The sequence below is a fragment of the Monodelphis domestica genome, chromosome 5 (assembly GCF_027887165.1).
Source record: "Monodelphis domestica isolate mMonDom1 chromosome 5, mMonDom1.pri, whole genome shotgun sequence".
Taxonomy (NCBI): domain Eukaryota; kingdom Metazoa; phylum Chordata; class Mammalia; order Didelphimorphia; family Didelphidae; genus Monodelphis; species Monodelphis domestica.
This window is the reverse complement of record NC_077231.1, coordinates 106,497,785-106,524,328: the sequence shown is the minus strand read 5'-3', so window position 1 is coordinate 106,524,328 and position 26,544 is coordinate 106,497,785. Positions and strand designations below refer to the sequence as shown.

The 26,544-nt window shown below is 33.9% G+C and overlaps 1 protein-coding gene across 14 annotated transcripts in view; it reads right to left on the bottom strand.

The window, feature by feature from the left end:
* ARID2 (AT-rich interaction domain 2) overlaps positions 1-26,544 on the bottom strand; it is a 237,071-nt gene that overhangs the window by 45,480 nt on the left and 165,047 nt on the right. For all 14 annotated transcript variants that reach the window (XM_056799021.1, XM_056799014.1, XM_056799017.1 and 11 more), the window contains 5 exons: positions 8,020-8,086; positions 7,687-7,937; positions 7,220-7,316; positions 6,926-7,135; positions 3,481-3,648 (listed from right to left, as the gene is read on the bottom strand). In XM_056799021.1, coding sequence (XP_056654999.1) covers positions 3,481-3,648; positions 6,926-7,135; positions 7,220-7,316; positions 7,687-7,937; positions 8,020-8,086 — 793 coding nt within the window. The remainder of the gene's footprint in view (positions 1-3,480; positions 3,649-6,925; positions 7,136-7,219; positions 7,317-7,686; positions 7,938-8,019; positions 8,087-26,544) is intronic.

Below are 26,544 nucleotides of genomic sequence, written 5' to 3'. Positions count from 1 at the left end.
GGTAAAACAACTTCATGTAACTCAAGAAATTACTTTATCAACTAATGAGGTAATAATGAGAAAATCACTTATTGCTTACAGTATATAAAGGATTTTACATTTGATATGATCTTCACAACCCTGTAAGCTATAAATAAAACATATATATGTATATATATATATATCCATTTTACAGATGAGAAAACCAGAAAGCTTATGTGAATTGCCCAGTCATATGACAAGTAAATGGTCTTCTTACTCAAAGTCCAATGTTCTTTCTACTATATGACACATTTTTATATTCTATCAGTACAAAGCAGGCACCTTGGAAGAAAGGTATTATTTAAATACAAAGTGAAATACATTTCAATAATAAAATACAGATTAAAAACTTAAAAATATCATGAGTCTCAGTCCTATCCAATTAAAGAAATTGCATTCGTTCAAGGTGTCTAAGTGGTGCAATGGATAGAGCACTGGGCCTGAAAACAGGAAGACAGTTAAAATCTAGCTTTAGACACTTATTAGCTGTGGAGCCCTCTGCAGATCACTTAAACTGTCTGCCTCAGTTTTCTCAAATGTAAAATGAAAATAATAATAGCACCTACTTTTCAGGGTTGTAATATAAAATTAGATCATATTGTTAAGGTACTTGGCATAGTGGTTGGCATATTAATGCTTAATAAATGCTTATCCCTCTTTCCTATATAGTGCTGAGAAAAACTGAGCAACTATCCCAAAGAGAAGGCATTTAAAAATAGAATTTAAGAGATCCAGTCAGTAGGAACATTTTCTTTGGTGTTCTCTGCTTTTGTAGGATAAAAATGATAATTTCAATGTATTGGTGTTTTTAAAACCTTTACCTTCTGTCTTAGAGTCAATACTATGTATTGGGGGTCCAAGGCAGAAGAGTGATAAGGGCTAGGCAATGGGGGTCAAGTGACTTGCTCAGGGTCACACAGCTGGGAAGTATCTGAGGCCAGATTTGAACCTAGGACCTCCCGTCTCTAGTTCTGACTCTCAATCCATTGAGCCACCCAGCTGCCCCCAATTTCAACATTTACTCTTCAAAAAGCATGTGAGCGAAGAAATAAATACTCAAGACTAAAAACCATCCAATATGCGTCATGAATCTCACTTTGTCATCTCAAATTATCAAAAAAAATTACTAGCAGGTCCAGGAATTGGCAAACTATGGTTAGTTTGCTGACCTTCACACTAAAAACAAGTTAGTAAGAACATTTGTAAATATGATAAGAAATTTTTTAAAAAGTCATTAATACTGGAACTGGAGATCTGAAAGAGACAAGATGCCTATGGTGAAGCATCTATTTCAACAGAAGTACTAAATATATGTTAATAACACAGGAACATAAAGCTTCTAAAACCAGAGTAAATTCATTATAATATCATTGATTCTAATATTGTTTTATGGTAGAACGAATAATTTTTTTTTCATTTAATAGCTAAATTATCACTTTAAATCTTCTCAAACAACAGCAACAAAAAGCAGCAAAACCTAAATACCAGTCTTCTATCACTGTTTTTAATCATCTGATATATGCCTTTTGAGGTTATTGTGATAGTTTCAATTCTAGTATAAAACTTCTTCTGACAAACTGCTTTCTAGTTTTCCCATCAGTTCTTATTGAAAAAAGACAACTTTAAGTTCTATGTAGAAACCTTCATATGAAATAAAACTTCACCTTTCTTCTCAGGTCAAATCATTTTGAAAATTATCACTTTAAAAGCCTACTATTGCTTAATAAAAGATTAATTTTTATCTATTTGCTATTCTTAAACTTTTGTCATGTAGGCCAGAAGTATAATGGTCATTCACAGGTTTAATTCCAAAATTGATGAGCATAGAAGCTTTAGCCCACTTCATTTTTCTGAACTTGGTGAGCTTGTCCCTTCTCAGGCAATCTGGTGCAGGCCTTATTAATACACAAACAGCATAAGTCCTATTATATAATTCAGTATTCCTAAACTCAAGAGATCTACTAGCTTCAGATGTGCCAGCATCTGGGGCTTCAGGGTGAGTGATATCATGACCTGTCTAACTTTTGAAGATACACATAAAATATTATTTTCAGATAAATGTCCTTACTAACAAATCATTAACAAGTTAGTAAGAGGAATATACTTGATTCAAGTATTAACCAAGAATTTTATAAATGGAAATAACATTAGATAGAAATATCACATGGAACAATTCTAAACAATTTTTATGTTTCCCTTTACTTACAAAATCACATAGTACAAATACTCACAGAAAAAATTTCAAATCACTACGTTTTTGTGATAAAATTTTGAAATTCTTATTTCTAAGATTTATATTTGTTGGCAAATACTTTTGTAATTCTCTTGAAAAAAAAGTTAACTCTTTTACAAATTCTGTTTGTATTAAAGACATGGATATATCAGATTCATAGAAATGCAACCTTAAATATATTTTTATTATATTTGCAATTTGTTATTTTACAAAGAAAACTTGACAATTAACTGCTTTTGCATCATATATTACTGAGTATATTCAGTGATTGACTTTTAAATTAATAAGATACTTATTTTCAATCACATTCATATTTTTGACCAATCTTTATTGGATTTCCATATCAGGTGACAACTAACAGGTGTAACAAATGGCATAAATATGTTGTGTGTACATGCTTCTCCATTACAATTTATCTTTACTGAAACCCTTGGATAATCTGATTAAACAGCAATGTTGCAGAAAATGTAACTTGGTAATTTACTACTTCAAAAAGTCAGAAAGTCTATGGTAAAATTAAGTCCATTTTTACCAGTTTTCTAAAATAAAAATATCAGACACAGTGGAAATTAAAGAGGCATCGTAGACTAGGAAAAACTATCCCAATTCAATCCCACTGTTGCTTGGTTCTGGCACAAACTTAAGAATCTAGTTTCCTCTAAAATCTTATTTTTCTTTCCTAACAAAGAACTTATCTCAAATTATTCTCCCATAGAGAATCTTGATCTATTGCAATTCCTGAAATGTATTTTAAATATCATAATGTTAGTTTAGAAAATTAATTAAGAATTGTGATTGGTAGCCTAATTTGCCGAAATATAGTTATTCTCTATACTGAAGGAACTATATTGAAATGTTAACGCTATACATTCTACATTAAAGATCTACTTGGCAGAGAGGTGACTATGTGTTTTCATAAGTTGTGCCAACAGAGAACAAACTCTGGAAGATATAATTACATTGGAATGGTTTTTAAAAATGAATCTAATGAAGGACTGTAATTTGTCAACTAAAGGTTAGGCTATATAAGTACAGACAGCTATATATCACTGGATGGTTGGTGAACAAGTAATAATTCTTTTGAAACAGAGAAAAACATGTGTACACTAAGGCAAAGAGGTGTTGATGATATATGCTGGGAGAAGTAATAATACGGATAAAGTCATGTTTTTAAGGCACTGAAGTAAATATTGTTAAAAAAGCAATTTTTTATCTAAAATACTAACCTGGGACAGTTGCTACATGGGTCTGGGTTTGAACATGCTCTACTGCCTGAGGCCTGATTTCAGATAAAACTTGGTGGTTAGAGCTTTGATGCTCAACAAGTTTTACTGCAGTTAGTGCTTCCGGTCCAAACATCTGGATGTCCATGGAAACTAGACACACTAACATATCTGAAACATTAAATGGCAAAGAAAGAGTATTTTCAATTTTATATATTTTATAAAGTATATTCATTATCAAAAAACACAAAGAATGTACACTTTAAGCTGTAAATACTATCATTTATAAAAGGACAGAACTAGTGAAAGTTTACTGTGATCTCTTTATAGATGAGAAAATGAAGTCTCGGAGAAGTTAAGTGGCTTTCCCACAAGCTCATGGCTATTCAATATTGCAGTAAACATTACAAGTCATGCCTTCCAACTCCAAATCTAGTGCAGTTTCTACCATACCATATTGCTTCCTAGATTATATAAATCAGTAAGTATTCAAGTACCTTTTATGTGTCAGAAGCTGGGAACATAAGTACAGAGTATGAAACAATAATGACAAAGAAATAGTTTATATTCTAATGGGGCCTGGTGGGGTAAAATAATTTCATTTAAAATATATTCAGAATAAATTCATTGTGAATAATATACACATATCTACACAGGAAGTCACTTAAGTAGTCTGAGGAGCTCATTAGCAATCAGGGGACTCGGGGAAAACCACCTGCAGGAGACAACATCTGAGCTTCATCTTAAAGGAAGGTAAGGACTCTGAGGTCAAGGCGCCAGGAAGGAGGGTCAATTACTTCAAAGGCAAGGAGAGAGGAGATGGGCACATCATGAATGAGGAAAAGCATAAACTGAGACGGTCAGGTTGACTGGATCACAGTGTGGAAAGAGGAATAATATCCAATGAGACTAGAAAGATAGGCTGGGCTATATGACGTAAAGCCTTAAATAAAAAACAACATTTTTTATCACGTATCTACAGACACACACACGGCTCCTGAAACTGTCTGAGATGGGGAATTAAGGGTTATATCTGAGGATACGGAAAATTAATCTGGTAGCAACAAGGCAGGAAGGCTTGAATGAAGGTGAGAGCTGAGTGAGTGGAGAGAAGGGGTCAAGAGGGAGAGTTATAAACGTAGAAATCATGGAGAAAAGTGAGTCGAGGACAATTCCAAGATCACCCGCTGGGACAGTGGAAGACGTGGAGGAGCGGGGGGTCATCTTAAGCGGCATGAAGCAGATGACGTCTCCAGGACATCCAGTCTGAAACATGAAGGGCAGAGTTGGTGACTGAGGACTGAAGCTTGGGAAAAGACTGGGGAATACCACTCCATGGGAACAGATGTAATCACAGAAAGAGGTTAGAGAGATAGGAGACGGAACAGAACCTTCGGCAAAAAGGACAAATGAGGGAATGTGATATGGATGATGAGTCAGCAAAGAAAGCGAGAAGAAAGTTCAGACAGATAAATAGGAGAGCGCTGTCACAAAAACCAGAGGAAAGACTTGGAGGTGATAGCAGAAGCAGCAGTAGTTGGGGTAGCTATAGTACTGGCAGTAGTAGTTGTTATTGTATTGCTTTGAGGTTTGCAAAGTGCTTTACAAATACTATTTCCTTTTATCTTCACAATAAACAAGGTAGGTATTGGTATTATCCACATTTTACAACTGAGGAAATTGAGACAGAGATGAAGTGACTTGCCCAATCATATAGCCAGTAATGGTCTGAACTCAGGTCTTCCTGCATCCCAGGCCAACATTCTATTCTATGCCACAAAATGAAGGAAAAAGGTCTAGAAAGCTAAAGACTTGAGGAAAAACCCAACAACAACAAGTTTGGCAATCAACAGATCACTGGGGAAGCTAGTAGCTTAGTAGATCGACTGCCAGGCCTAGAGATAAGAGATCCTGGGTTCAAATATGGTTGTAGACAATTTTCTAGCTGTGCCTCCTCATTGCCTAGCCTTTACCACTCTTCTGTCTTAGATTCAGTGTGGTACTGATTCTAAGATGGAAGGTAAGGGTTTAAAAAAAAAAGATTATAGCTGAATGGGGGTGAAGGGTAGGGGGTGGGAGGAGGGTGGCAGATGCTATTCAGTGAGGAAGTCATAAGCATTACACAGGATTGAGGAGTGGGTTAGAGTAGAGGAAGTGGGGGCAAGTGAATATAAACAACTTTTTCAATAAATTTCGCTGAGAAAAGGTAAGGCTAGTAATAGATTTTCCAAGTATGAGGGAGATTTGCTAAAGGGATGAAGAAAAGAATTAGTCAATATTTGAGAAGCTGATGAAGTAGAGGGGATGCATTCTGCTGAAGATGATTAAGAACACATATAATGGGGGCAACCCCCCAAAGAGAAGAGGCTGTCAAAAGCTAGGGGAAAGGAAGAGAATGGGAAATGTCAAAGGATTTTGAGATAAATAGCTTACATTGAATGAATTCAATTTTTTGGTAAGAAGGCAAGGTCCTGTGCTAAGGGAGGCCGAGGAAAGGATGGGAGGGATTTTGGGAAGGAAGAAAAGATAAGGAATAGCTTTTGTAGGAAATGAGACAGGAAATCAATTAAGGACAAATAAACTACTTCAGTGAGGACCCAGTCCAGGAGGGATAACATGAATTTCTAAAAGACATTTAAAAGTGGCAAAAATTCTTCTCTCAAATAAGGTGTGAAAGTAGGATTGTAAATATTTTTAAGTTCTAAAAAAATTTTAGACCAATTATTTAGACCAATTATAAGAAAATGTTTTCTTCCACCTTCTCTATCAAGGACATACATTGGCCCATCTTTCATAACAAAGAAAACAAGGCAAAATAGATCAACAGAATCACTGAATATACTCTTTTTCCTGAATTTCTAAATAAACATTGCTGGGAGGAAACCTGCTTTCATTTATATTATTGTAACTGTAGATACTACTCTACTGATTCTACCTACTTCACTTTGAATTACTTCATAAGCCTTTGTGTGTTCCTCATTGTATAATCATGAGTATAATCATCATTTATTAAAGAATTAATAGTTGTTTATTATAATAACATTCTAATTTTTTTCAGTTATTTCCAATTTGTTTCTAGACTTTTTCCCCCCATTGCTATTGCAGTTTTACTATAAATATTTTGGTATATTTGCATCCACTCTTTTTTATCTTTTACTTCCTTGGGGACTAGTTTTCATACATTTTAAATCTGTGTCCAGAAACAAACAAAAAAAAAGGAAGGGATTAAACCTGTGCACTAGCCTATGATAAGCACCCATTTCTGTACATATCACAACCTCATCATATCTAGGTCATAATTATAGTAATGGAAATAGGTTTCTAAAAGGAACATACCTTTTCTACCCAAAAAAATTGTAATTCCAAATATGTGACATTCCTAATATTTTGCAAAGATAAATATTATAATAAAAAAAAAACAGTTAACATGTTCCAGGTTCAGTCTTACCTATGCTCTTTTCCACTTTTGCAATTTTTGTGCAAGCAACATCTCCCATTTCTGTAAGCATATATAGCACCTCAAGAGTTGAAATTACAAGTAGTACATCAGGCAAAGTGAGATGACAAATAATCTCTCTATAAGATTCCTGATCCACATATTCACAGATTAAAACACCATTATCTTCGGCTTTGCAAAGATTTCCCAAAATTTCCATTCCTGAAAAATACACATGTATTTTTAATAAAGCAGGAGTGAACTACTGATTTTGAAAAATGGTAAGGTATTTAAATAAGCATTTACCTCTCATTTTTAAAAATCTATCTCTTGACATTAAGCATTTTGTAACAGTATGAAACATTAGATGAGTAGTTTTGAAATCAACAGGATCCAAAAGAAGCTGGAGAAACAAAACAAAAATATCACCAAGCAAATTATATATTCCCTCTTCCATGTTGTATCTAAAGCCGATTCAGAATAAAAGCCCCAAAAGGGCAGCTTCAAATATCTTAAATGGTAGCATTGAAATAGCAATTGAAAAACAGAAATGTCATAAAAATTCCTATATTTGAGAGAAATAACTTTAATTTTGTCTCTTTCTTTCAGCTGAATTCAAAAAGCAAAATTTTCCTTCCTGCATTTCCTTTTTGAAATTTTTAATAAGGAATATGAATCTATTTATTTTAAATCATATACTGATAAAGTTAAAAGTCCAGAACCAACAATGCTATAAAGAAAGATTGCTTTTAATTAATTCTGATGGTCCTTACCTCTGCTGCAATATTTCCTAATGTGTCAAGTCCCAATTGCCTTAAAGAAATAAAATGACTATGAGCAGAAAGCAATAGAAAACGAAGACAAGTACGATTAGCTGCCAAAAGTTTAACATTGCCCTCCTCAAAGGAAAGATTTCGCAAAATCACTGCTATCTGAAGTACTCGCTGTCCTTCAATATCATTTATGCCCAGTTTGCGAGGTGGATGAAATAAAGATTCCCAAATCCATTCTCCTGATGTATTTTCTGTGACAGAAAAATATTAATTTTAGACATAAGTTTTACTAAAGGTTATAGTAAAATAATTATTTTACAGTTCTTCTCTTACCTTGAGATTTGTTTTTGTCAGAAATAAGGTCTCGTACTTCATTATCATCTACAATATCTTTCCAAAACTGAAAAAAAAAAATTTTTAATTATTTTTAAATTCCAAGGTACAATTTTTAAAATCAATAACAGAACTATTATATTGCTATAGACCATCCAAAATTTTACTACAGTGAATAGTTCAAGTTCTATTTGATACTATTCTAAGGATTGCAAATATCTATTAGGAATGACTTGTTTTCTATAGTTGAAATGGATGTAATAATTTTTCTAAAGTAACTTTGTACCTGAAACATACAAAAAATCTCAAAGAACTTTTAACTTTTCTCTCTATGAAATTATATTAGAAGACCATCCATTATACATTAACAATATTGACAAATAGACAAGACGAGTAAAATGACAAATTGTAATTCTATAGAACAAAGGAATTGTTTATTAAACAAAAAAATTTAAAATATATTTATATCTACAAAGTTGATGCTTATTGTTTTACTTCATTTTTGTTCAGACTAACAGAGATTATTTTCAAGCAAATAACCAATCATTACTGTCAAGGTAAATTAAAATTTTTATGGTATCTTTTCATATCAGCAAATATCAGCAAATTATCCATTAGATTCATGTTAAAATATTTTTGCAGTGCAGTATTTTTAGTGTAAAGAGTGGAAAACTATCAGTTATAAAAATACTTACTAATATGTAAAATGTCTTCTCCAATGAAAAATCGAAAAGGAATATAATACAATATTTAAACAGTATACAAATGAATATTATGGTATGCGAGTAACAGATCTCCCTTAAGATGAATTACTAAGCTATATGCAATAAGCATTATTGATATGAATAAGGAACCCTCAGCAGTATAAAAATGTTTAAATGACAAGAAGTCCTGGATTCAAATCTAAACCCAGACACTTCCTAACTGTGTGACCCTAAGTAAGTCATTTAACTTCCATTACTTATCCTCTATCATTCTTTTATAAAACATATGGTAAGGTTTGGTGTGTGTGTATATATATGGGAATAGAAATCCAAGAACCAAAGAGGAAATCATCATGGAAAATATTTGATTAAAGACTAATGGAGGAAGAAATAGCACAATAAAGACACTGGAGTCAATTAGTCAGAAATGTGAAATAAATGAATGTTCAGGAAACTGATCATATATTGGAAAAAGTGGGGCTCTAATTATATGCAAATCAGCTAGAAATGTCTCTACCAAAAGCAAGAGGTAATAATTATTTGACTCAACATAATCATAATTCTATCCTTCAAAAAGCATAGGAAAAGCAATGGCAAAATGATATGTTGGCTATAACTTTCACCAATAAAATAATTGTAGTGGTTTAAAACATCCACCCCCCCCCCAAAAAAAAATGGAATCCTGGGAAGTGATCATCTATCTTGGGAATTTATAATAAGAAAAGGAAGAAAAAGAATATGTACTCTAAACATTTACAAAGCACATTTCTAAGAGTATAGAGAAGGACAGGGAAAATCCTATAACCAGAATCCTTTAACATAAATACTAAAATTCCATAAAGGAGTTGTGAGAGCTTTTGGAGTCATGGACACCTTTGAGAGTCTGGGCATGTACATAGACTCCTTCTCAGAATATTTTTGAAATGCATAAAATAAAATAGGATTACTAAAGAAAAAAGTTACATTTAAGTACTCTGTCTATTCTATCTATCTATCAATCAATCAGTCTCTATATTTTACAAATTTGCTAACACCCTGCTATTAGAAGTCAGTCTAGAGCATATGGAAAACTATTAAAAATGAAAATTTAAAGACAGAGAGGAAAAAAAATGAGGAAAAACTTATATAGAGTAAGGCAGTAGAACAAGGAATTCATTAATCAATACTGATTTTGAAAAAACACATAGAAAAAATGAAAGAATGGGGAGGAAATGAAGGATTGAAACATGAGTATGGAACAATTCTGGAAGAACAGCATCAAGAACAACAAAAAAAAAAGAGGAAAAAGGAGGATCAAAAGAAGGATCATTTCTTTGGGTAAATATCATGATGATAACTGATGATAGGATGAAGATAAGAGTTTTTCCTTCACACCTGTACTTTTTATTTCAAAGAGAATGACATAAAGCTGGATACTGCAGAAAAACTGGTTGATACTCAAAATAAGGAAATTGATCCAACTGTAAGGATATCTATACAAGGAGTTCTAGAAGACTACTGAGGAATACATTTTGTTCCAAGTTTTTTTTTTTTTTCCTAAGAAAAAATGAGCATTGTTTCTAGAAAAAATTCTATTACAGATCATTAAAAGGTTAATTATTGAAAATTTAGATCACCAGCAACCAAATGGCACAGGGAGGAGAAGGTAAAAATAGAGGGAAAGGAAGAAGTATTTATTGTGTATAAAAAGTGACACTGTGCTAAGAACTTTACAAATAGTATCTCATTTGATCCATCATTGATATACCAAAGATTCTCAAATAGTTTACTTAGAAAACATTTGCCAAAGTCTCCCATGCTATACTTAGGGAGGAGATGGAAAGAGGTGGACTAGGCTCAAATAGTCAAACAAATCTGTTATACTGATTTGGCAGTTTCCTCCAGACATAGACTGTAATGCATCGATGCTTTTCTGTCCTTTGTGACTGTCTTCCATGAACTCCCAATATTTTACCAAAAGGGGCCCAATCAAGATTCCTTTCTTGCTTTCTCCCAATATCAAGTGGATAGTGGTGGAGCACTCTGGCCATTCACCCATCATCCCCTGCTTTCACTACATGAACAGCCCATTTTCTCTTTCTATATATAATTCTTTGATGACACATTTTATTCCTATTCTTCTTTGGAGCCTCTTGTTTGTTATATACTTCAATATACTCACATCAAATTTGTGCCTCTGAGGCTCTGTGTGATAAATTTTTTGAAGATAGTGGTGTTACAGGTCTATATAACTAATCAAGTATTTGTATTATAAAGAAAAGCCTGTTATGGTATGGGAAGCTTAAAAACAGTTAGGGAGTGTTTTATAGTTTTAAAGCAATTTTTAAAGTCTGTTCTTGTTCTATTTAAAAATTTTTCTATACAACTTTATTGTTGGCCTCAGCTATACATACTATTGCACATGGTCTATAGCAGTGATGATGAAGCTTTTAGAGGACTCAGAGACTGAGTGCATAAACTGCACCCTCATGCCACATGTGACCCTCCCACCTTACCCAAGACAGAGGAGGGAAGAAGGACTTCAATTAGGCTGCTGGGCAGAGGGGCAGGTCATGTGACAAATGTCCAAAGGCTTACATGTAAAGAGGGGAAGGGGAGCAGCCCCCTCCGGCACACATGTCACAGGTTTGCCAACACAGTTTTGTAAGATATCCATGCAAAAAAAGGTTGAAATCTGGGAAATTATATGTTCTTCATCCATTTGGTCTTTTTTATGCCAGACATGCCAAACTACTCTTGGTGATTATAGATGTTTTTCCCTCCTAGGACATTCTATAATGACATGACTTTTAATGAAATACACAGTGTCATCTGTATATAAAAGATATGAAGCACCTCACAATATAAAGAGAATTCAGCCTCATGCTAAACTCAGTATTGGATCTTCCCAATGACAGTAATGAATGATTTTTAGGGGGGGAAATATTGTTATATTATGCCCAAAGGGCCATAAAATTGAGAATACCCTTTGATTCAATAATACCACTTCTGGGCCTGCATTCCAAAGAGATTTTTTAAAGTGCGGAAAGTACATACTTGTACAAAAATTTTATAGCAGCTCTTTTTGTGGTAGACAAAGGATTGGAAATTGAGGGGGTGTCTATTAATTGAGGAATGGCTAAACGAATTGTGTTATATGATGGTGATAGAATATTACTGTATTATAGGAAATAAGCAGGATGAATTCAGAAAAAAACTGTAATGATCTACATGAACTGATGCAGAGCAAAGTAAGCTGAACTGGGAGAACATTGTACATAGTAACAACAATATTGTACGATCAACTGTGAAAGACTCTGCTTCTTTCAGCAATACAATGATAAAAGACAATTCTGAATAACTTATGATGGGGCATGCTATCCATCTCCGGAGAAAGAACTTTTGGAGTAAGATGCAGATAAAAGCATACTATCTTCCATATCAGTTTATTTATGGTTGTGTTTTGGGGTTTTGGTTTTGTATGAATGTACACTTGCAACAATGACAAATGTGGAAGTGTTTTGCATGATTTTATATATATATATATATATGTATATATACACATATATATATATGGCTCAGAACAAATTGCTTACGATTTGAATATTATAATATTGGAAAATGTATGTTGAAAATTATTACATGTAATTGGAAAAATAAAATATATTTGAATATTAAAAAATTTTAAAAATACTGTGCTATGCTTTATTTTTTATGTTTATTCTAGTCACTGACCAGATTTCTACTGTTCTATCTTCTAAAGAATCTGGAATGATTTTGATACTCAGATAAAAGATAGCTTCTTGTAAAAAAGATGGTATATTTTAACCTATCATATGGAATGCTATTTTATAATCAACAAAAAATAAGCAAACTGGGATCTTTCAGTTTTATCTTTCAGACAAGTGAGAGATGGTAGTGATGTGGTCTAGAGAAATATTTCTTGTGAAAAACCTGCTTGTCTTTTATACTCTCATTGAGGATGTCTCCAATTCATATATAGATAACCTTGATAAAGATTTTGTACAAGTAGAAGAGCAGGTATATAGATTGGTAGTTGCTGTTTTTAGGTCATTTAAAAACAATTTTCCCTCATTTATATGTAGAAAAAATTTTAGCACTTTTAAAAAAGTTTCAAGTTCCAAATTCCCTCTCTTCTTCTAACCTGCCATTTCTATCCTACCTATCTCTCCTCCCTCCCTGAGATAATAAGCAATTTGACATATATATGTATAATCATGTAAAACATTTTTGTATATTAGTCATTTTATGAGAAAGACCTCAAATTTTTAAAAAAAGAAGAAGAAAATGAAATAGACTATGTTTCAGGAAGCATCCAGATTCTGCTGGGATCTTCTCTGAGGACAGATGGTATTTTTTATCACAAGTATGGGATTGTCTTATATCATTGCATTACTGAGAATAACAAAGTCATCCATAGATGTTCATCAAGAAATCTTGCTATCACTGTGTACAATGTTCTGCTGGTTCTACTCACATCAATTTCCATCAGTTCATGTCTTTCCAGATTATTCTGAAATCATCCTGCTTGTTGTTTATGGCATAATAGTAATAAATAATTATCATGTACGACTACTTGTTAAGCCATTCCCCAAATGATGGACAATGCTTCATATTCCAGTTCTTTGCTCCCACAAAAAGAGCTGCAATATTTTTTGACAAATAGGTCCTTTCACCTTTTAGAGAGATCTCTTGGTAATAAAGCCATAGGAATAGTAGAGCCCTTTGACCATAGTTCCAAATTCTCCAAAATAGTTGCATCATATTGCAACACCACCTACAGTGTATTATTTTCCAATTGTCCCACATGGCCTCCAACATTTATCATTTTCACTAAATCACATTTTTATGAAGTCAATAAGGTCTAAAGAATAAGAAATTTCCTACACATTATCTTCCACTCTTTTAGGTACCTGGAAAACAGTATACCAAATCTTTTATAATTTTTTGACCTCTAGCATACCTCTCCAATACATACATCTGATCTATTTTAGCCATTTTCCTGATTTCATTAGCACCATTTCTACTTCCTCTGTAAGCACTTCATGAATGTTGGTGTTTTGGTCCATGTTGTGGTGGTTCCTCTATCCTTGATATAGAAAAGTTATAATAATTTTTGCAATTTCCCCCTATTTTTCTCATCTATAATCCTCTTTCTTGAAAGCCCTTGAGATGATTTTGCTTAGCAGTCTATCTTGCCCAGAATTCTTTAGGCGGAATTTATCCCTGAATCTTTCTTAACCTTGAGTTAGCATTACTCATAACTGTCCATTATCATTCTTTTTCAAATCCTTACCTTCTGTCTTAGCTCCAAGGCAGAAGAGTGTTAATGGCTAGACAATGGGGGTCAAGTTACTTGCCCAGGGTCACACAGCTAGGAATTGACTGAGGCCAGATTTGAACCTAGGATCCCGTCTCTAGGCCTGACTCTCAATCCACTAAGCCACCCAGCTGCGCCCTCCATTATCATTCTTAAAAAGATTTTATAATCTTTGTGTTGCCTTTAATGACCAGCTCTCTTCACCTGGAAAGTAAACCAAACATTTGCTGCCTATGATGTTCTTTGGGCTCTGTAGCAATTTATTCACATTGATTTAACTTCTGGTTGAAATGATTATAATTAGTGTTAAAAGGCATTTTGTCAGTTCCATTGCCTATTTCTAATTTTCAATAGTCTAGTTTAATTTCTGGGTAGAATCTTAATTGTGTGTCTTACCCCTTCCTCATTATTATACTTTTCTGTTTCTAGATCTCAAGAGTTGATGAGTTGTTTCCTGACAACTGACTCAGAAATAATGTCCACATCTAAGTCTTTCCCTGTCAAAATATAGAAAATTTCATACTTATTGAGGGTTGTCTGGAGCTTGTCATATCTAGAGTCCACCAATTAAAAAATTTTTTTGAAGGAAAAAATGTTCATTATATAGAAGCATGAAGGTTCAGTGTAATTTCAAGCCTTTGGCTTCTCTTGTTTCTTTCCTAAATGTACTTTCCCATATTTCTTCCCATTTTCTCTTTTCCCAATTTTACAATGAAATCATCATGTATCATAGTTTCTGTCTATTGATATGGAGAGTTTTATAAGGTTCTTCATAATATTTCTCTACCATTTCATCCTGAGTATCTGATGTTATACATAAGCTACAATTATTTTGACAGTGACATTTTGTACTACAATATATATGACAAAATATAATATGAAATACTCTTTTTTGTTAACTTTGAGGCACCTAAAATGTATTCCATTGAACTAGACAATAGTACAGTTGTGTGCATTTTGAATCGACTGAACTATTAAATTCAGTGAAGTCATTATTTGTTCAACATCACCTTGGAAGGAGGTTCTCTGGATTCTAAGTTTTGAATTGTGCTATATTACATTATTATCAACGTCTTCGATGAAAGCATAGATAAGATGCATTTCAAATTTGTAGCACACAAGCTGGTAGGGATATCATACACTGAATGATGTATTAGACTTCTGCACTGAATGTAATAAGATGGGCCAATAACCATTAAATATTTTCCATGTGTGAGGCATTGTGCTAAGCCTTGGGCATACAAAAAAAAGATAGTCCTTGCTGTGTAGTAACTCATAGTATATGTTAAAAGTTGAACCTTGACTTGAACTGAGGTATTACTAACTCCAAGTTGGCTGCTTCTTCAAGATTAAATGTTATTATGAAAAACTGTAAAAAACTGGGAACTAAGTATGTACATAGTACCTTTGTTCAAGTACAACAAGGAACAATATGTAGAATTCCAGAAGAAAGGAAATTTTGGTTGAATAGAACGAAAAGCTGTGACAATCACTCCAAAAATTCAATCAGTTGTTAAATCTTGTTTTTCCTACTGCCATAACCTCTCTAAAGAAGTCATCTCCAAATCCATCAAATTCAGGGGTGCACTATTAATTCTAGGATCAAATAAAAATCTCCTGTCTGGTATTTAATGTACTTTGCAACCTGGCCCATTTCTTCTTTTCCCTATCTAATTACATATACAATGTTCAAACAATAGTCAACAAAAAAATATTCTTTTCCATTATTATTCCTTTATAATGATTGTTCCCCATGACTAATTTATCTTCATCCTCACTTCTACTTCTTAGAATCCCTAGTTATTTTCAATCTTCACTTTTGACATGGACACTTTTCTGATCCTCCCAACTGCTAATGCCCTTAAAATCCCAAACCACCTTGTATTAATTTTGTATATAATTCTTGATATACCTACCAACATACATACATATTGTATCCCTTATTAAAAATTAAGCTCCTGGGGATAGCTAGATGGCTCAGTAATTAGTGGGTGGCCTGGTCTAGCCTCAGACACTTCCTCACTATGTGGTCCTCAGCAAATCACTTAACTTCTCTTGCCTAAACCTTGCCTCAGATTCTGCCTTTGAACTGATAGTTGGTATTGATTCTAAGACAGAAGGCAAGGGTTAAAAAAAATTTAAGATCTTAGAAGCCAAGTGCAGTATTAATTGTTTTTGTACACAAAGCCACAAAACAAGCACTTAAATTCTTATTGATTTATAGAATAACAGATATTCTCTAATTGTAATGAACCATATAAAGGCTGGTCAAATGTTTGGCTTGTTGTGGAAGGGATCCTTTTACAAGTATGAGTTGGCCAAAATGGCCCCTAAGGTTCTTTCCAATTTTGAAACTGTGATACTATACCTTAACCTCAAAGGAAAACACAATTTATTATATAAGAAAATTAAAAAAAAATTATAACTCAATTTGCTAGACATTGAGCAGTTTATTCTTAAATGAATTTATAAAGTCATAGGTATAGATCCTCTCTTTCACAGGTGTCATAATAATCCATCAATGCCTGCTTATCTAGTGTGAATCTTGCATAGCTATTTTCATAAATTCTTCAAAAAAAAAATAGCAAATGGGCTAGAAGACTCCCTTTAGTTCTTTGTATTCCTTGAGGGTACAAATATGCCACTTCAGTTCTCTCATCCTTATGACTAATCCATATTATTTAATAGCCATGCATTATCCTAAGGTATTTCTTCTATACCCACTCATAGAAACTCACCTATTTCCACTCACAAAAATAATGTTCACAATATTCTGTCACTTGTCTTCCCATTGACCTTCGTGTAATAGCTTACATTTTTTTTCCAGGATCTCTACATTCTATGTGTTGTACATATCCAGTTATCACTAGAATAATAGTGGTGTTGGGGAGATAGGCTTTTCATGTAAATAAGAATCTGAGGATAACTGAGAATGCTGCAAAATTTCTCAAACGTAATCCAAGCCTAATCATTCTATATGAATGAAAAACAATTTGTTAAGTATTTGCCAAGAACTGTGCAAAGCACTGGGGATACAAATTCAAAGGAGGAAAATAATACTCAAGAGCAGTGGCCAGGGAGAATTTTATAGAAAGAAATTTGAATAAAGACTGGTTAGAGCAATCAGTGGAAAAGTCCTTGCTAGTATAGTAGCATTGTTCTGATTACTGTTCTCAGGGCTAGTTTGGTTATGGAGAAAGGAGGAAGAGCTAAGAGCATAGGACAATGGCATGGAGATGCCCCAAGGGTGGTATAGGGGGAGACTGGGAAAGATAAAGTAAAATGCCCATCAGAGACCAAGGTTATAGGTAGAACCTTCAGTTCAGGACAAAAGTAAAGGTAGGAGAACTCTCTGAAAGTCTCTGACACTGTTAATCACTCTCTCTTCCTCAATATTCTGCCTTCTTTGGGTTATCATGACACTGTTCTCTCTGATTACTTCTACCTATGACTTTACTTAGGCTCCTTTATTGCATCATCACCCATATCATAGTCCAATAATTATATCTGCACTGTCCTAATCCCTTCTTCTATGATTTCCATTTAAAATAATCATATCTGTGCAGAAAATCTCAATCTAACTCTAGACCCAAGTTCTGGGCCCAAATGACCAACTGCCCATTACTGGACATTTTCAATGTCTATCTTGAAAACAAGTCCAAATTAACTATTCATTAATTTTTCCACTCATGCCTACCTCCCCTCTGACCTTCCCTGATTGAAGGATTTGGAAGAGGTAGATAGGAATTAGAGCTATGATTTTATTGTTATGTAGAATTATTAATGAGGAACCTATTAATACAGAATAATCTGGGTTCTCTAGCTTAAGGTCTTTAGAGAATTACCTAAAGCCATGTTGGCAATGATGTGGCACACATGCTCTGATAGCATGGGAGGTTGCTCATTTCCCCTTCTCCACTGGACATTTTTTGCATGCCCTGCCCCTCTGACCAGCAGACCAGTGTGAAAACTTACTCCATCCACTGTCTGGGGAAATGCAGGGGGCTCACAAGCAGTTTGGTCATGCGGTCTCTAAAAGTTTTGCCAATGCTGGCAAAGAGTGATGACTAAGTGACTTATACACGAGTAACAAAGTAAGTATGTGTTGTGTCAAGATTCCTAAGCCATACTACTCTAAGATTTACACGCTGATTCTCTAAACATCCCAATTTCCACCTAGGGAATCACTATTTTCCTAGGCACTCAGGCTCATAATTTCAGTGTCATCAACCTTTAGTCTCATTATTATCCCACTTATCTGTTAGTTGACAAGTTAGGGGTTTTTATGTGTGTTTTGTTGTTGTTGGTTTTGGTTCCACAACCTTCTCTAGCTTTCTATTGTTGTCACTTGTTCTACTCAGGTCCCACCTGAGTTTGAGCCAATATTACTTGTTACTTGTCCTATTGCCAGTCTTCTAACTGAACTCCTTGTCGCAAGTTTAGTCTCTCTAGTCCATTCTCCACATAGCTATCAAAATCATTTACCTAAAGTTTAAGTCTGACCATGTCACTTTGCTATTCAATAAATTGCAGTGGGTGCCATTATTTTTAGGATGACATATAACCTCCTGTATGGAGGTTCTGATATTCAATGTTCAATTTTTTTCAAAATTCAAAATTCAAGGTTCAATTCAATGTTCTGATATTCAAAATGCTCTACTGACAATTACAATGGCTCTATATTGACTATCCCCCATTCCCAGGATGCATTTTTCTCCCCAATAATTCTTAGAGGTACTTACTAGTGTTCTTGAAGATTCGGGTCATGAACCACTTCTTTTACATAATTCCTTTTTTCATTTACTGCTAACCTACTACCAAAAAAATCTCTCTCTCTCTCTCTCTCTCTCTCTCTCTCTCTCTCTCATTCAATAGAATAGAAGCTCCTTGAGGGTAAGGACTATCTTGTTTTTGTCTTTGTACCTTAGAGCCTAAACTGGTGCTGACAAGAGTGGGCACTTAAATATTTAATGTACTGGTATACTTCATTAATTCTGTGTGTCAATCTATATATACACACATACACAAATGAACTAATACAATGGACTGCCCATTCGAATACATTGTGTGGGCAATATATAATTTTCAATCTAATTTATTTTTCCATTACTTAACCAATCTTTTTCATTTTACTAAGGAGGTTTTGTAGTGTTTCAAGGCAAGTTAAAATTAGTTTGATGTCATCTATTCCACTGGGAAACTTTGGGATCATTGAGGGACTTTTTTACTTATATGCTTGATATATTTTCCAGGATAGTGAACATTTTAAGTGACTATAGTATTACCTTTCCTGCACACTACAATCCAGTAAATCTAGGCTTATCTCATTGTCATATATAGTACTTTGGTCTCTCATCTCTATTCTGTAACAATGTTGATCCCCAATTTCTGGTATACAATAACTGCTCAACTTCACCTCATAGAATCCCTCATCCTTTGCAAGCACCAACTTTTCATGATGCAAACAGCTAGAGTATTACCTTCCTAAATACCTTGAATTTATTTATTTATTTATTATGTTTACATTTATATTTAAGTATGCTTTTTCCTCAGAAGAAAATAGGATCATGAGCAGATTGTGTCATTTTTTCTCTTTTTATCTCCACACATAGGAGAGTGCTGGGCACACAGTAGATTTTTAGTAAATGCTTCTTTACTGATTTTCTTTATGCTTGATTTCAAATGTGTCTAGAAAATGAGACAGTCATTAAGACTATATTTTGTTCTAGCCAATGAATTTTAAAAACCAACAATTCTTTAATCCTGAGGAATTATAGGAGCATTCTACTACGTATTCATCTAGTACTAGAAGGGATTTCAGAGGCTATCTAGTCCAATCCACATTTTATAAATGAGAAGAGTCAAATCAAGGGAAGATTAATGGCTTGCCCAATAACATGGAGCCATCACACTAGCTCTTTGTCTTGCTGACACTTACATGCTTTTATCAAAGATGATTAAACTGAACAGACAACATTCTTCTAGATTTCAGAGAAACAAGATTTTTTCTATTAGGTTGAAATCTTCTCTTCCAAATATTTTGATAAATTCCTGTAATTTCTTTAAATTGTATTGCCACCAGTCCAGATTGTAGTTATATTTATTTGGCTATTATTGTACAATTCTATCCCTCAATTATTGTTGTAACATCTATAAATTAAGTTTTTTATCTCATATCTTCTTGCTTTTTTAATCTTATACCTTCTTAGTATCAATTCTAAGACAGAATAGCAGCGAGGGTTAGGTAAAAGAGGTTAAATGGCTTGCCCAAGTTCATATAGCTAAGACCTGGAGCTCTAGCCAAAATGTTACCTAGCAGCCCCTAAAATCAAGTTCTAAGTAATATCTGAATGTGCTTCCATTACAGTCAACAGCGATAAAAGATCACTACAATACGGCCTGCAGATCTGACTCTCTTGTTCATTTATCAGTCCTTCTAGTTTTATGTGCAAATGCTCTAAGAATAATCTAATTTAGCTCTGTTTTATAGACTACCCTGTATAAGTTCTATTTTCTGCTCATTTGCTTTGTGTTATTTTGTGAGGTGATAGAGTTTGTAATCTTTCAACATTCTTTTATTTTGTTTCAACATCAAAAGAATGGTTTATTTGCTTCACATATTTATAAAATATATTATTTCATGTTAAATTTACAAGCACACAAAAAATCTTGTTTGTAAACTTCATTTTTAAAAATACAGAAATGAATTTTTTTCATATACTTAGTTACAATACATATTAAGTAAAATTAACACAGGGAAATACTACCAAGCTTGTTTTAAAAATCAAGTATTTAAATATGAGAATTCTATTCTACAGATTTTAAAATATTTAACAGGTGTTAATAACAACACAGAAAACAGAAATGAGAAAACATTTTAATAAACTGATTGAAATCTAAATATAGGTCATCTAATACTATGGGAAATAAACATCATGACAAGATATACAGTTATGAAAACCTATTGTCTTTGCTACAATACTTCAAAACAAGGTAGACTAACTAGGCTGTAGTAAAAGAAAGTATTTAAAGTCAAAACACTTATTTTATAATCTTAAAGCTCCAATTCCTATGTTTATGTGATTTTAAAATTTGTCCTCTGAGATATTTTGCAAATTAGCTTCAGCCTAACAAGTGACAGTTTTGATTAACATTTTTCTCCACTAGAAGAGACTCAATATCATTCTCCCCGAAGTCTCTAATTCTTCTGAACATCCCTCTTTCTGTCAGGGGGTATGACCATCCTTCCAATCATCCAGGTTCCCAATTTAGTCATTAGTACACCTATATCTGGCATTTAAAGCTCTTCATAAACAGTGCTTCCCTTCCCACTTTCCATCACTAGAGGTAGGGAACGAGGAGTGTGAACAGTACATAAAACTTTTGTAATGAATTGATTATAGATTCATTCACCAGTTTTTCTCTCTCTTTTTTATTCTTTATTAAAATTTTCATTAGACTTTTGGTTGAAAGTAAGAAAACTTCATTAAGAGTTATCAAAAGCGATATGAGATAACTAATGAAGGAGATAATGGGTTCCTTCCACCAGAGATCTTTAAGAAGGGCCAAGGCGATAAAATGTTGGGGATGTTGCATAAGGAATTTCTGTTCAAAAACAATTTAAACTAGATGATTTAAGATGCGTTTAAATTTTGTGACTGTGTAAGTTTGAGGTTTTTGTAGGATATCCAAGTGAGATATCAACAAAGGCAACAGGAAATGAGGGAATAGAGCTAAGGAGTTAGGAGTTGGAGAAATACAATTGGAAATTGCCACATGATAATAATAATTAAAAGTATAAGAATTGGAAACAATGACAAGGATCAAAGAAGAGGGAAGAGAATGACTTCATTCCACTGAATCCTCACAAAACTTTGCACTTCTTATATATGACAGTGTTGTGGAGTGGGAAGGGAACTAAATGTGGCATTAAGACATGCTTGATTTTGAATTCTGTCTGACACTAGCTATATAACAATGAAGAAACCATTTAACCCTCTCTAAGCTTCAATTTACTTATCTCTAAAATGAGGATCATGTAATGCCTGCAATTACTTATTTTGCAGGATTTTAAAATCAAATGAGAACTCCTCTGAAAGTATACTTCAGAGGCGAGGAAAAGATGGCAGAGTAGAGAAACGAAAAGCAAAATCTCTTTGAAACTCACCTCCAAACAACCTTTAAATAGAGCTTCAAAATGAATAGTAGAATAGCAGAACTAACAAAGTGACTAAGTGAGGGAATTTTTCTACAGAAGACAACTTGGAAGCTAGGAAGAAAAGATCTTCTTCCCCAGAGTGAAAAGATGGTACAGTCCTTAGCAAGGTAATACCAAGGAGCCTGGAGCAGGCCTACAACAAGTACCACCCCTTTGCTCCCTCCTCTTCCCACTCCTTGAAGTTCTGAACCAAGGCCCATGATAGAAACAAGATCCTAGCATCTGCCTAAGCCAATTAATTGAGCATCCCTACACCCAATCATCCAAGCCCCATTGCAAGCCCTCAGTAAGGATCTAAGCCTCAGCACAAGGCAGCCTGCAATGTACATAGATGGTGCAAACCCTTGATAAGATCCATGAGCACTGGTCCAAGCAGAAGATGAGTACCTGCGCTCTATGAGTTCGTCAAGCCATGTAACTCAACAGTAGGCACAGAGGGAAACTGAAACAGTAATGGGAAGAGGCCACTACATACCTGGTAGAACTGAAACTTGCCAAAATATAGAACTATATCTGAAGCTAACTTCAAGAAATTACTTAAGTATGAGAGACCAGCTCCTCTACCTTGGGAAAGAGAGCCTAGCTCTCTACAAAAAATAAAAGTCAAGAAAAACTCACAACATGAGCAGAAATAAATCAAAAACAAAACAACTTACCTGTCACAGAAATTATGGAGATAAGGAAATACAAGGCACAAACTCAGAAAGGGACAATGAGATCAAAGCAGCTACATGGAAAACCTCAAAGAAAAATGAGAATTGGTCACAATCTCTAGATTAGCTCAAAAAGGATTTGAAAAATCAAATGAGAGAAGCAGATAAAAATGCTGGCCAAAATTGAAAGTGATGCAAGAAGAAATACCTTAAAAAGCAGAAGTAAACAAATGGTAAAAAAAAAAGGTACCAAAATCCACTGAAGAGAAGAATTCATTAAAAAGCAGAATCAACCACATGAAAAAGTAGGCACAAAAATCCAGTGAATCAAAAAATACCTTTAAAAGTAGATTTGGTCAAATAGAAAAAGAGGCACAAAACTCACAAAAGAAAATAATTCTTTAGTAAATAGAATTGGGCTGACTTCATGAGACATCAAGAAACAATGAAACAAAATGAAAAGAATGAAAAATAGGAGAAAATATAAAATATCTCGTTGGAAAAACAATTGAACTGGAATACACATCCAGGAGAGGTAATTTGAGAATTATAGGATTATCTGAAAGCCATGACAAAAAAAAAAAGCCTAGACATAATATTAGAGGAAATTATCAAAGAAAACTACCATGATATACTTGAACAAGAGGATAAAATGGAAAATAAAAGAATCCACTAATCACATACTTAAAGAAGTCTCCAAATGAAAACTGAGCAATATTGTAGCCAGATTATAGAGCTCGCAGGCGAAGGAAAAAATACTACAACAGCCAGAAAGAAACAATTCAAATATCATGGAGTCACAGTCAGAATTACACAGGATTTAGCAGTTTCAACATTAAAGGATCAATGGATTTGGAATATGATAATTCTAAAAAGCAAAAGAGCTATGTATGCAATCAAGAATTACAGAGTCAGAAAAACTGACCTCATTTTTTCAGGGAAAAATAATGATTATTTAGTGAAAAAGAGGATATCCAATGATTCCTGATGAAAAAAGCAACCCGGAACAAGAAATATGATGTTCAAATCCAAGACTCAAGAGAAGCATCAAATGGTAAAGATGAAACAGAATAATTAAGCAATTCAATAAGGTCAAACTGCTTATATTTGAAATATAAGATGATGATACTTTTAACTCTTAAGAATTTTATCATTATTAGAACAGTTAGAAGGAGAATATACAGAGGGTATGGAAACAAGTTGACTATACTGATATATTAAAAAAAATCAAGGACTGATAAAGAGGATTGCATTAAGAGGTAAAGGAGAGGTAGAATATGGTGAATTATTTAATCTAAATAAACATGAAAAAGCTATTATAATGGAAGGGAGGATGAGGGAGATGATGGGCAGGACTTAAACCTTACTCTAATCAGAATTTGCTCAGAAAAGTAATAAGCTACCTACTCAGTTGGGTATAAAAGACTATTTATCCTATGAGGAAATAAGATGGGAAAAACAAAAGGGGGGGGGGGTGATTTGATGAAGGCAGTAGTTAGAAGTAAAATAGTTGTGAGGAGGAACAGAATGAAAAGTGAAAGAAAACAATCAAGAGAGGAAAATGGAATAGAGGGCATTATAAAGTTAGTAATATTAACTGTAAATGTGAATGGAATGAGCTCACCCATAAAATGGAAGAAGATAGCAGAGTGAATTAAAATCCAGAGTCCTATGATATGTTGCTTATTATTTATTTAATTAATTTCCTTTTGGGAAATTTTCCAAGGTTACATGATTCATGTTTTCTCCCTTCCCTCCCCTCTCCTGCAGTTGACAAGCAATTACACTGGGTTATGATTTCATTGGTATGTATATACCCCAACTCACTAATACCTCCAATGGTACATTCTCACTCTAGGTGACACTTATTTAAGCAATTCCATAATTACTTTATCATGGGAGCCATACAATAGGTTGGATACCAGTGGGCTTCTCGTTCTAGATTTCATGACATTTTGTGGGTAACAAAGAGTATGATTGTCGTGTTATTCATGCTTTGCTTTTAATATATAATCTCTTCCTGAGTTCTTTTTCTGATCATATTGAGTAAATCTTTTTTGGCAATACCACGACGCCTACCTACACTATTTTTCATTTCTTTATTGTCATTTGGGTGGTTGTTGTTAAAAAGATAGGCTTTGTTTCAGTAAGAAACAGAATAGTTAAGTGCACTAAAAAATTTCCCAAATGCCTGGCCCTATTTGCTTTTACATCCTATTAAATTCTGGGCATAGATTACTGTTCATCTGCAGAATCTGCCAAGGCATATATGTACTTGTAAAACCAGCTCTATGAGCATATGATTATTATCCAAGCCTAGATAACAGTTGTTTTTCTTTCACTTAAGCTTTTCCAGTGCATATTATGAAATCTAATTTCTGATTACATAATATTAAACTCAGCTCATCTCCAAAATAATGAACCCAGAGAACTTTTACCACAACTCCCTTATATTCCATCTCAGCTACTTCCCTGAAACCTACTAAAACCACTCTTTGTCCTCATTGTAACTATAAAACAATTGTCTTACACTTTGCTTGGCCTTTTTGGACTTAAATCTAAGTCACCAGTCACCCCAATCATCTGCTATTTCTACTTTCCTGTCTGGCTCTCCAAGAGCTGCTAGAAAAAGTTGTAAAACTTTACTGGTATACTATAAATTCATGGCATTTCTGTTCAAATAAGCCCTCATTGCTCTTCAGCAATATTTTTATCCTTCATTTGTTGATTCCTTACTACATTTTTCCAAAGACATTGTCCCATTACTTTTCTATATGCTTCCAGCAGCCAGTCTACCTCCTTTACCCCCATTTTGATGACTCCACATCATATCTAAATAAAATGGAGGCCATTTGTGCATAAACTCAGTATCTCTCTGTATAAAATAAAATATCTCCATCTGTCAGTACCCCCAATGATGAGACATAGGAATCCTAGAGTAATATCATACATAACAGCCTAACGTTGGCATTTCCCGGCATCCCGTGGAGGCAGCATAATGTTGCCACAGAAGGGGCAGACAGAATGATATTTGAAAGCCATTGACCAAGGACAGGTTTTTTTAACCCTGGACAGGGAGGCCAATCTTGCTCTTGACTTCCTTACCTGCCAGAGGGAGGGTGTTTCCTCCTTTATCTTGGCTCTTGATCTATGGCCTTAACCAGCCAAATGGAGGATCAGTTAAAGTAAGGCTCTTCTCTCTGTCTTCACTAATAAATGCTTATAACTGTTACTGAACCTCAAGACCAATATTTATTTTTTACAACTCCATTTTTAAGCTTTTCTATATCTTGTGACTTTTCTCCTTCCATTTTTTCAAGAGAAGAGATATTCTCCAATCCTTACCAGTATATCAGGCTTTCTTTACTTTTAATACCATATGTTTATTTCTTTTATATATTCTCCTTCAAGTAGCATTGTCAGTTATATATGACTCTGCCTTATATATGCAATCTTTTTCTTCCCATTGACTATTTCCTTTCTCCTCATATAGAAGTTGAAGTCTCCTCCAATCTTGAAAAAACAAGCATACCTTCTGTTGGACCCTGCTAATAATCCTAAAATTATCACTGTTATTTCTTCCTTTTCTAGCTCTCCCAAAATTAAGTAAAACTTCCTCATAATTTTTAT